The sequence below is a fragment of the Streptopelia decaocto genome (assembly GCF_964273445.1).
Source record: "Streptopelia decaocto genome assembly, chromosome: 17".
Lineage (NCBI taxonomy): Eukaryota > Metazoa > Chordata > Aves > Columbiformes > Columbidae > Streptopelia > Streptopelia decaocto.
The window spans coordinates 9,242,370-9,254,478 of NC_138672.1; the positions used below are offsets into that span (position 1 = coordinate 9,242,370).

The window sequence follows — 12,109 nt, forward strand, 5'->3', positions numbered from 1 at the left end:
TCTGCAGGACACTGCTGATTTGGGGTGCATAGAGCACTTTTACTTTTACTGCACTTGCCTTGCCTGTGGCTGTTGTGCTGTAAACATGGGGTGACATCTCTGCGGGTGCTGTTATCTCTTGGGAAGGTGTGTTGGGGACCAGGTGTGAGGCATGGTGGCTTCACACCTCGCAGAGCGACCCGAGATAAGCAGCTGCTCGACCCAGCCCTGCACAAGGAGGGTTTTCGCCTGGTTCGTCTCAGGTGATGTGCCCACGTCATGGATATGGCGCTACCAAGTGTTTTTATTTCTTGATGGCATTTTATCCCCTTGACCGCAGTCTGGGGTTGGTGGCTCCATGTGCACCGTCCATCTCCATGACCTTCTGGCTTTCTTCCCTCGCAGGGTGACATCCAGCAGCTCCTGATTGTGGCGGACCCCCGAGCAGCCCATGATTACTGCGAGCACTATAGTCCCGACTGTGACACCGCTGTCCCCGATGCCCCTCAGTCCCAGGACCCCAACCAGGACGAATACGTAAGTCTCTCGCATGGTTTGAGGATGTTTTTGGGGCAGCAGCATCCAGCTCCGCACCGTGGTTATGAACACACTCGGCTTCTTCCTCCCGTTCACCTTCCCTGAGACTCATCTTTAAGTCATGGGCTGGGACTGAGCTTTGCTTTAGGATTTGCACATTCTGGTCTTGGCTCTTGCCCTTAGGAGTTTTCCTTCCTTTCTGCTCTCCTCCAGTTTCCAGAGACTAAAAATGAGTGTTTACCTGGAGCTTAAAAGCTTGCAGGAGAGACAACCTGAGCAGAGTGGGAAATACTGACCTTCCCCAGCAGGTCCAATCTTGTCCAAAACAGGCACCTGTTTCTACATTTCAAATTTTACTGTTGAACTTGTAAAAAGATTAAATAGGCTTTCTCAATATTCTTTGAAACAACAGGTGTTAAAGGGGCGGGAAACATTTTTACCCAGGTATTTGACATTTGAATTCTATTTTGGCAGAAATGCTCCCAGCTCATCTGTGTGAGGTGCTGTGCTCAATATTTCTTCTACAAAAAATTAGCCTCGGATATTTTCTTTTAAAAAGAAAAAAGACTGCGGGATACCTTTAAATTTCTGTTGCTCAATTGGAAATGTCTGGATGTGGCCTATTTCCAGAACATCACCTGAATTTTACACTTTAAGAGGTCTCAGGCTCAGCTCACAGCAATTAAAGCGTCCGGCATCCTCAGCTGCTCGCAGCATCTTGGCTGCTCTCTTGGTCTGATTTACCGGTCCGTGCGCTCTTGCTTTCAGCCGGTCTCGGATCTGTGGGCTCCTGCTGAATCCCCACAAAGCTGTGATGCCATCGACCCACTCCAGCTTAGCCTTGGGACTGGATTAAAAAGCTGAGCCTAGCAGGGCTTTGGGGAGCAGAGCGATGCTGGCAGGCGAGGCAGAGCCGCCCAGCCCTGGGGAAGTGCTGTAACCGCTCTGCCAGAACTTCTGGAGAAACGATAAATAAGTAAAATAAAATAGAGTTCGGTATAGTCAAAATATGTAGTAGTAGGAAAATAAAAGTCTTCTTTAGGAGCCAGCAGTTCAACAAGGGCTGGCTTGTCTTAGGGCTGTGTTGCTCCGTGTAAGAATAACTCTTCCATGCGCCAGCGGCTGCTGCCCATGAGAGTGATGGACTAGCAAAGAAATTTGCCATGCCCGGCTGTAACCAAACGTTTTGTTTGTATTTCATTTTGAAGAATGACTGACGCCTTGTGGAAAACACTGAAAAGATCTGGTTTTCAAAGCCCTTTTGCCTGTGGGCTGCGGGCGGATGGGAATTAGCACAGATGCTGTCGGTGCGGTCGGATGAGTGAAATAGCATCCCCGCTTCTCAGAGTGGCTGCGGGATTCAAGGGTTTTCTTCCTTGCTCTGAAAAAGCCAAATGTGTGACCTGGGAGGTCTCAACAATCTGAGGCTAAAAAAAAAAAAAAAAAAAATAATAATAATAATAATAATAATGGATTTTCCTTTTTTCAGTTGCATTATCATGGGTGATGGGATTGCTGCGGGGTAGGTCCCTCCTCTCTGATAAGGGAGAATGTGCCACAGGATGGAGAGGTGAATGTTGGAACCTCCTCAAGTCACAGCCATGGCCCAAGCTGCCCAAAGCCTGGCTATTGGGGAAGTTTCACAGGTTTACAAACAAGAGGAAGGGAAGGATTTCACTGCAAGGATCTGCATCACAGCATGGCCCTTTTGATGTGAAATAATGTCTAAAAGAGCTGGCAGGGACACGCTTGGGTTCTGTCAGCTCATTTTCTACTTCCCTTTGCAGTACACCGATGGGGAGGGAGAAGGTGACACCTACTACTACGAGTATCCCTACTACGAAGATGTTGATGAAGCTGTAAAGCCAGAAGCACCCACCACCAAACCCAGCGCTCCCGAAGTGGCTGCTGGAGAGAGACCCGAAACCAAAGAGGTACCGACACGGGGTCCTGGCAAAGCTGTGGTTGATAAATGGCACCTTGATAGAGGGGGAGGTGGAGGATGCTGCTGAATTTTGGTTTTATTTCTCTGATTCTGGCGTTTTATTGCTGTAATAGGACTATCCTGCTCCCACGCCATCACCTGATGGAGGGGACCCCAGCAAGCGGACGAAAGGGGATGCGACGGTGGATGATCCTCTCGTGGATGAGTACAATTACGAGACCATTAACGAAGAGTACTTCACGCCTCTGCCCTATGAAGACATCAACTACAATGAAGAAGTAGATCCCCAGGGTGGACTCACTGAAAATGCCGTGGAAGCCGAACTCCCCACAAGTACCGTCATCACCTACAACGAGACCGATGTAATTTTAATGAATGCTTTTTCCTTTTGCTTTTTTTCTTTTTATGAATTCTGGTGTTTCATAGCCCTGAGAGCAAAGGAGATGTGAACCATCCATATGGTAAATCTGTAAGTGGTTTGGGCAGCTGTTGGAAGAGGAAATTTCTCGTAAAATATTTTCACTCCAGATATTTCAGGGTGTGAAACACATATTTAGAATTTGGTTAAAGATTATTCCCCTGGAAAAATCTGTTCATATTGACATCTGCATTTCCCTGTGTGAAGTGCTTGTCTGACAAAAAGAAAAATGAGGGCTGGTGTTAAAATCTGAGCAAAAGCATTTTATTTCAAAGCCTTAAAGTGTTGATTTGATGGAGACCATCAATATTTTTCATTTCGTTGTTCCCACTGAATAGTGTCTTTATGTTTTTAAGATTGAAACTTTGTAATTTTAATTACAATGTTGGGACAGACCTTTGATTTCCAGCTGCTGCATTCGCCAGACAGCCCCTCTGCTTCATGCACAGATCTGCTCAAGGACGAGATCAGTCCAGGTCCCACAGCTGATTGTTGGAGCGATTACATTTTTAGTTACACTTTAATACACTTCAACTGAAATATGTTGAGACTCTTCTATCCTTAAGACTTGCCCAGTTCTTGCTTTTTATGTCTGTGCTCAGATAGATGGATGTTGGATTCATCCTTAGATGAGGCTGAGATAATTGTCATACAGCTGTGTACTGTGTAGTCCACGATGCAAGGAAATAATTAGGCTAGATGAGGAAAATTCCTCATTATCCAGGAGCTTCAGCAAGGGGAGTTGATAGTGGGATAATGTTTCTTGGGAGGTAGGATGGGACTTGGCAGAGTTTTGTGGTTCCTCCTCAACTGGAGATGATTTACTTAGTTATGGGACTGTCAAAAAAACCTCCAGGCTTTCTGGGAGGCGCGGGAGGGTGGCAAAAGAGACAGCAAAAGCTGGCCAGCGTATTTGGAATTGGACCTGGAAGCTTGGATGGAAAGGTGTCGGGGAAAGAGTCCAAGCAAAGAGCTGAGCAGCTGCAGCCAGGCGGGAGGGGAGCTGGTGATGTGGGGCAGCGGGTCCGGCCAGCCGGGGATGAAAAATGGGGAGGAGGAGGAGGTTGTACAGCCCAAAATGACACAGAGGGAACCAGAAGAGGCTCCAGTGTATCAAGGAAGTGAGGGCCAACCTGAGGAAACCCACGGATCAGGGAACTTTTCTGTTTCCTGACAAAGAGCCAGAAATCTTTGGCCACGCTTGAACTTTCTAATAGAGAGGGATTAAAGATTGCATAGCGGGACTTTAAAAAATTTGGAAGTGGAAGTAAGTGGCTTCAGGGCCGCTTTAGTTCTTAGGAAAAGGAAGCAGAAGAGGAGGAAAGTTCAGGTAGGGAAACACACGGTGAAGCTTTCCATGTGAAAGCTCAGCAAAGCATCTTGTGGGTGAGAAGAGTCCGAATCGCCCGGGTCCAGCAGCTCCAAGAGAGGCAGTGTTGGATGGAGAGGGCTGCAGGACTGGCCTGCTCCAGTTCCTCCTGTTGCTCCAGTGAGTCTGTCTGTAGGTCCTGGGACCAAACACAATCATGTTGTTCTGGTGCAGAATGGTCATTTTTAACATCCCTGCACAGAGCTGTGTCCATCACTGTTGAAGTTCACCTGCCTATATTTTGGGAAGACTCTTATTCTCCTACAAAAGTGGAATTAAAAGAGGATTTAGTTTTACACAACAGAAACTTTGTGTGAGGGGGTTTAGAGCCAGGTGTAGTCCCTGAGCTCCCCTGGGCTTGGCTTTCGCTATGGCCAATAACTCTGTGATAAATGCCGGTGAAGCAATTCTGAGATTTAGGAGGCAGCAAGACTCCCGTGAACAGCAGGAGCTGGGGACAGATATATTTTGTTGACTGCCTGCTATTCATCAGGCAGTTTGCTTTACCTGTCCAGATGCGTATACCATGGCTTCATATCTGCGCTGCTTCTCAAAGGGGAAGACTAAAAGGTGATTTAAATGAAGCTTTTTATCAGCGCAGGAAAGTCACGGTATTTGGAACACTGATTTTTGGACCTCCTTTTCTCTTTGCAGGCTGTTTTATGATTCAGGTTACCTAACACTTGCAGCTCTCAGCATGGAGAGCTTTCCTCCTTCTCTGCCCAGTTATTCAAAATATCATATCTTTCCATGCAAATTGACTTTGGGGACCTTAATCAAAATATCAAACCGGATGTTTTTGATGTTCATTTCAAGAAATGGAGTTTGAAAAAAGCTTATGTTATCCCCAAAAGCTTTGTAGCAAGATAAACAGGTTTTAAGGTTTCAAAGTGTAAACCTAGATAAAAGATTTCAAAGAGGATAAAAGCTGTGTCATAGCGCTGGATCCGTTTGAACGGTAGAAAGAAAAAATAATGCTAACTTCTCCAAGTTTTCTGATTGAGTAATTGCCAAGCTCTGATTTCTGCAAAGACCAGTTGGTATTTGCGGAGGTCAAAGATGATGGGGCGGCAGAGTAATGATTGCCTTAGCACTGGGTTTATTCTTTAAAACCTCTTGAATTTGGATGGGTTCTGAGAATTTTTGACAGAGAAACAAAGTCGGGAAGCGGTGGAGGCGTTTAGGTGATTTGGAATTCATAGTAGTGAGGAGATAATTTCCCTGGGAAGCACTGGAAATAATTCAATTTATGGATGATTTTAGTCGTTACCTGGATGAGGATAAAAACAAACAAAAAGATCATCCATACATGTTATTCTTCACAATGCTGCTCAGAATAAAGGATGCCAAGTGATGGTTCCTGCCAGGCTGCAGAAAGCACAGGGGTATGGAGACAAGCAAGGAAATTCTGAGACTTGTCTAGATGTCCTTCGTGTGGTCCATAGCAGCTGTTGCTCTAAGGATTCAGAAAGGATTCAGGGATTAATGCATCGGATTTGTGAAGATTTCTGCCTCTGCTCTTTGGACAAGCACAACCACAGCTTGGATCCCAGACTAAACAAACAGGAGGGCTTCTTGGAGAAGTGAACTTGGATTTTTCCACATTTCCTCCTGCAATGGGATACTCATAGTGACACATTGCGCTTTTGGCGTGGATTTAAATATAGGACTGGACGTGTGACTTCTTACGCTTAATAATCTAGTGTCTGCAATAATGAAGCTGCGAGAGATGAGAAGGGCTCGAAGTTTGAAGCTTCCATTCCTTTAGACCTTACGAGTTTGCTGGATCCTCCTGATGTGAGCGGTTGATTCATGCTGTGGTTTGTTTTCCTCACTCAAACTGTTACATTCACAAGGTTATTTCAGGGATCAACACAGAAATCCTGGGGAATCCAAGGGTGTACATTTAGACATAAAGATGCTCCATCCTTCTTGTCTGCCACTGAAGACCCTTGGAGATCACTGGAGACCTTAGAACTCCAGAATTCAGCTTTCCTTGTGCTTTTATTTGCAACTATTATTATAAAGCATTTCCCTCTTCTTATTAGTCTTTCCCTTCTATTTCCAGCACGTGCAGCCCAGAGATATTTGCAACCTGACACGTTGCTGCTTTTTTCCTTCCAGGCTACTCAAGGAGGAGACAACCTGGATAAAGATTTCACCGAGGAAACAATAAAAGAATACGATGGGAATTATTATGATAACTATTACGACCGAACAGTCTCTCCCGATATTGGCCCTGGCATGCCTGCTAACCAGGACACCATCTACGAAGGGGTAAGAGGGTTAATTTTCCATCAAACATAAGCCTAGTTCAAAGTGTTTATTTTCCCTTTATTATAGAGATTAGCAATGCAAAAACCAGCGAGAGGATCTCGCTTGGATTCACCCACTGTGGGGTGTGTGTGTTGCACGAGATGAGCAGGAGCTGCCCTGTTTCTTTTCTACGCAAACATCAGGAGTCCTTTGGTTGCAGGTTGTCCCAGGGCCCCAGTCGTGCTTGGGGTGGTGATGCTGATGCAGGTGATGCCTTTTTTGACTCTCTGGCTTTGTGTTTCCTTTGTGTGCTGCAGATCGGTGGCCCACGGGGCGAGAAGGGACAGAAGGGTGAACCTGCGATTATTGAGCCGGTAAGGACCATCTGGTTTCTTTTGGTGCCCAGCTTGATTTGTTTTGTTTTCACAGGGGAAAATGTACCAAGGGTGTGTTCGGTGTGGCCTGATGCTCTCAGCGCTGCAGCTGGGAGGAAGACGGAAAATTTCCCATGGAAGAATTACTTGGTTTATTTAAAAACTTTGAGTATAAACCACAGTAATTACTATTTTTTTAAAAACTTCAAGAAGCAACCTAAATTATGAAGAAAGTGTAAAATTTCCCATGAAATCTCTCTTTTACCAAGATAAAACCTAAGCGTTTTAGAATTGAAGCACTGAACAGAGGGGTTTTGAAGTGCACCGCAGCCGGTGGCCAGGTCGTATCCTGACCTGAATTTACAGCTTGGGGCTGGCTTTAATTGTGCAACTAATGGGTTTATCTCTGTGGAAATAAAAGGGTTCTCCCCGCACAGAGCTCTGGGAGAGGAGAGGTTTGCTCCTGCTCCACCGTCCTACCAGTTTCCACTTCCAGAGAAACCCAGGAGTGGAACCCAGCGCTCTCTTTCTTTATGATTCTGCCCTGGGCTTTTTATGAGGTTGTTTTTCTTTCTAAAAATGGTTATAAACCACCCATGCCCCTTGCAGTCTGTACAAATGCGAGTGCCCAAGCGAGCAGCCCCTGGGGTGAGGATGGAGCTGCCCTTGCGATGGGGATGGCTGGTGGTCGCTCAGAGCGGGTGTCTGTTGGTTCGTGTCCGTGTGTCCATCCGTCTCAGCATGTCAGGATGCTGTGGTACCCCCATGTCTCCTCCCCGGGCTGGAAACGGGGCTCTGGGTCCTTGCAGCCACCTCTCCCGAGCACCGTCCCCGCAGGGCTGAGCGCACGCTCGCTGCACACCAGCGACTCAATTAACCTGATTTTCCTTGGCCGAGGGCCAGCGCGGTGCCCAGCATCACAGCGGCACTTCCCATCCCTCCGAGGCCATTATTTTTCTTTAAATCCTTCCTCCCTTTCCTTTTTCACCTGATACTTTTGCAGATAGAAGGCGGGGGGCAGGAAGGAGCTGGGGTGCAGCAGTGGAGCTTGAAAAACCTGAGCGAATGCCTTATAAAAAGCATTTCCGACCTTTCCTTCCTCTTTTTCCTTTCTGGGTCTCGCACTCCCTCTGCAAACAAAAGGAGGAGCGAGTAATTTGCTTGTTGGAGGTGTGGGAAGTGGGGGTGGGCGAACCCCACAAAGACAAGGGCAGGAACCCAGCCTGCCCTGTCCAGAACCCATCTGAAACGCCACAAAGCGAACAAAATAGTTAAGTTTAATCATCCAGAAAGAATTTGGCTCCCTTCACTATTTCAAAACACTGGAGCATGTATAGCTTTTGCCAGAAAGTAAACAAGACCAAATGCTGCATTTTCCTTCTCCGTGCAGTTTCTCTTCAGCAGAGACAAATGCAGATTTGCTGGGCTCTTTAGCGTGGTTTGTTGGGTTTTTTTTGATGGGAGCTGCAGCGGAGGGGCAATAAAAGCCAAATGCAGAAGTGGGATTCTGCTGGATTCTCTCTGGTTTTCCTTCAAGCCGCCTGTCCCTCAATCCTTGCTCAGTGCTGACGCTCACTGGAGGCAGCGCAGCAGCACAGGCGGGGGTGAGGAGGATGGAGGAGGATGGTGGGGACCCCCACATCTCAGCTCTGGGGACACTCGGCTGCCTTCACCTCCTCAAAGCCCTTTGTCCATCATGGGGGACCCTGATGCTCACACCTGCCTTGAGGGAGAGCGTGATCAGCCTTTGCATGGCACCTTTGTGTGTTGCAGGGAGATTTGGGGCTGTTTTGTGATATTAGCTGACTTGTGGGTAGCACCTGGGGGTTGATTGAGTGGAAGCAACACCCTGTTTTCCCCTGGGACAGTCCCAAATCCATGGTTTGCTTGCTCGCTCCAAGGTGATCACCCCCAGTGGCATCCCCTCACTGGTCCTTGTCCCAAAACCCTCCCACGTCTCCATCGCTCCTGTTGATCAGCAGTCGTATAAACAGTGGAGGAATCTCCAGATGTCCCTAAAGCTAGAGCTCAACATAAACCAACAGACAAATATGGGAAGATGCCAAGGATGTTTGCATCGCAAATTGGCTAATTAGCCTGGACTCTTCTCCCATATAGAGGAGCATCCTGAGGCTCTGCAGCCGGCCATGGGAAGCTGAGCTTCAGTGCTGTATAAACTCAGACCATGGGAATGCTGGCACCCAGCAGCCCAAAAATGTCCTAGGGGGACATATGTGGGCCCATGGCTCTCTGCACCAACCCAGAGACAGTTATTAGCTTCTATTTTGGAGTCTGCTGCACCACAACACACCATCATTGGTCTATCAGTGGACTTTGGGGTGTCCATAGAGGAAGAGGTTTGCTGGGACATCTGGGATTTCTTGTGCAATGTCCTCATCACATGTGTGAAAGTGAGCTTAGTGGACGTTATTCTCTCAGGACACCTCCATCAGCACAACTCAGCTCTTCTTAGTGGCCTCCAAGAGCAAATAGCTCATACTTAGTGCAGGTTGGAGGAACGTTGTGTAGGGTTCACCCCAAATTCCCACCCAGAAGAGAGCAATGTTTCTATGGCAGACAGTGAAACTGCTGTCAAAATGGGCACGGGGTGAAGTCCATGACTTAAATTCTTCATGACTGAGGAACATCTGCACAGGCGCTTCTGTAATAACAGCAACAGAAATTTCCCCTAATGCATCCAGATGAAGTGGAAGCCAGATTTTAAACGAGGTGATAATGAGTAGTATGAACACAAAGACAGAAAACAGTACTGGCCATGCATCAGTGGTGCAGAAACATGCATTCCACTAATGGAAGCAGGAATTCTTTGTGGCAGCATGTTTTGACCCATTTTTGGGCTTAAAGACCGTGGCTTTTGGGGCAGGAATGCCTGGATTTTCTTCTAGACATTTCAGATTCGTTCAGCTCAGCCCCGTCTGCAGTAGCAGCTGCTGTGGGGTCAGCCAAGGCTTTTAGCACCCGAGCTGAGCCCAGGAGACTGGCCAAGGGTGACCAGAGACCAGTCTCTGCACTTGCTTCCTCCAGACTTCCCCCATCATCCCAATGCTCTCTGGGAACCATTTGCCAGGTTTATTGGGAGATTTTTTTCCTGCCTTTTACATACCCATGAGGAGAGAGAAAAAAAAAGAGCTCATTTCTAGTGAGTACGTGATAGACCTGATTTAAAGTTATGACAAAATATTTAGATTAAAAGGAATGGAATAACATTATTCTGCCATTTTGCCCACACAGTGATTTCCTAGGTACACAGAGTAAATCACAGTGTGCAGTCTGCTGGGAAAGTAATTTGAAAAAAAAAAAGGCACCCTTGCAATTTGATTATTAATATATATATATTTTTAAGGTGTTTGGGTCTAGAAACAGCTTCTTCCTGAAGAAAAGCTTTTCTCCCATAAGGCTGGATGTGCCCCAGGTCTTGCCCATGAGCCAAAGGAGAAGGGTTGTGGTTTGGAAGGTGACCCTGTGCTTGGTGCTGGGCAAAAGGGCTGTTTTCACATGTCCTGCATGTTGCAAATACACAGTATTTGGATTTTTCTTCCTCTGGCAATGGGAACTCAGGAGGTGATGCCCAGAGAGAGTGAAAGCCCTTCAGCTCTGGGATGCCCAGACCCAGCAGCAACACCTGAAACATTTAAGAACAGATAGAGCGTTGGGCTCTCCAGCCCTGTGGCCAAGGTGACTTTGAAGATGTGCTTTGCTAATAACTTTTTTCTATTCCTCTTGCTCAGGGCATGCTGGTGGAAGGCCCGCCTGGTCCCGAAGGCCCAGCGGTAAGTGGCGGTTTCTCTATACCTTGCTCCGAAGGATGCGCGCGGTCCCTGGTGCGGGATGCAGGTGGAGGGCTCAGCGCACAGCTGGTCCTGGGCCCTATTGCTTCCATATGCCATGCATGTGTCCAGAGCGCTTCAGGGTTGATTTTCCTGGTGCAAAAGCAAACAGAAAGCTCTAATTCTTTTCCTGCTTGTTGTATGAATATGTTATAAATAATAACACATTTTCCTTTCGTGGCTTATTTTTTTTTTTCCTGTCTTTTCTACGCTAGGGACTTCCAGGACCCCCAGGACCAACTGGACCTGTGGGCTTAATGGGTGACCCTGGGGAGAGAGTGAGTACCCGTGTTTTAATCCTTGGGGTGTTTGGTGTGCATAAAGTGGGACTGTGGTGTATCACTGGAGCCCTAAAATGCTGCTCATCCTGTAATAGCCATTTACTCTGAGTCAGCCCCAAAAAGAGCTTATGGTAAGGTTCAGGCAGCCATTTGCATCCGGGGGTAAAGGTGGGCGAGCAGTCACGCTAGACAAATGCATTAAGCGTTTTTTTCCAGGTTCAAACCAAGTACAAGGCTGATAAACCTTGTACTCTCTGTTTGCACCAGTTCCAGTGCAGGAGCGAGGTTGTTGCTATGGGTCTTTATGCTCATTTTGTGTCCCAGGCTCTTGTGCAGCATCTTGCCTTTTCTCTAGGTGGATTATTGGTCTGTTCCAGCGAGCACTGGAGACTGATTTGTGTGCTTTAGCAATGCAGTAACTCAGTGTTTTGCATGTTTAGTTTTGATGTCACTTTAAATCAGTTTTGTCCATAGCAGGCACTGCTGTGTAAACTGCTGCCTGCAGAAACCTCCAGCTTCGGGGTTACTCATCGAAACCAGATGCTCCCAAGCACTTTTGTGGACTGCGACCCCAAATCCTACAGTTTAACACCGCAGTTTGCTCAGAGTTGTGTATTTATTTGTTACTGCTGGGATCAGGAGTGGTCTGTGCTTTGGAAGATGCTGAACTGGAGCCTCAGGTCAGCAAGTGATGCACAAACTCCATTCCAGCAGCAACCATGCGCTTGGCAATGCCAAAAATTAAAACCTGCTCTCCGAGCTGATTCTCCAAAATGAGCCTTGTACCAGTGCACTCCTCATTTGCCTTTGTTCAAGCCTATTCCCTCTCAGCTTGGGTCTGAAACTTAGAAGAGTTCACGCAGTACCCTTGAGCAATGCTGGTTTGGGTGATGGAGCAAAATCAGGGCTGTGCTGGCAGGAGAAGTGGTGCCTGTCTCGGTGCGGGGCTGCCGGCTGGTGCTGCAGCGTCACAGGGGAACATGTGTACCAGCCGCCATCTCACACGAATAAATTCATTGATTTCAGCAAGATTGCACGAGCAAAACAAACGGAGCTTGGAGCTTGACACCGTTTTGCTGCCGTTGCGCATCTTGATGTTGAG

The 12,109-nt window shown here is 47.2% G+C and overlaps 1 protein-coding gene across 1 annotated transcript in view; it reads left to right on the plus strand.

The window, feature by feature from the left end:
• The window catches only part of COL5A1 (collagen type V alpha 1 chain), a 139,164-nt gene that overhangs the window by 60,856 nt on the left and 66,199 nt on the right, over nt 1-12,109 (plus strand). The window contains exons 5-11 of the mRNA XM_082067778.1: nt 385-516; nt 2,304-2,450; nt 2,575-2,823; nt 6,373-6,525; nt 6,822-6,878; nt 10,628-10,669; nt 10,942-11,004. Coding sequence (XP_081923904.1) covers nt 385-516; nt 2,304-2,450; nt 2,575-2,823; nt 6,373-6,525; nt 6,822-6,878; nt 10,628-10,669; nt 10,942-11,004 — 843 coding nt within the window. The remainder of the gene's footprint in view (nt 1-384; nt 517-2,303; nt 2,451-2,574; nt 2,824-6,372; nt 6,526-6,821; nt 6,879-10,627; nt 10,670-10,941; nt 11,005-12,109) is intronic.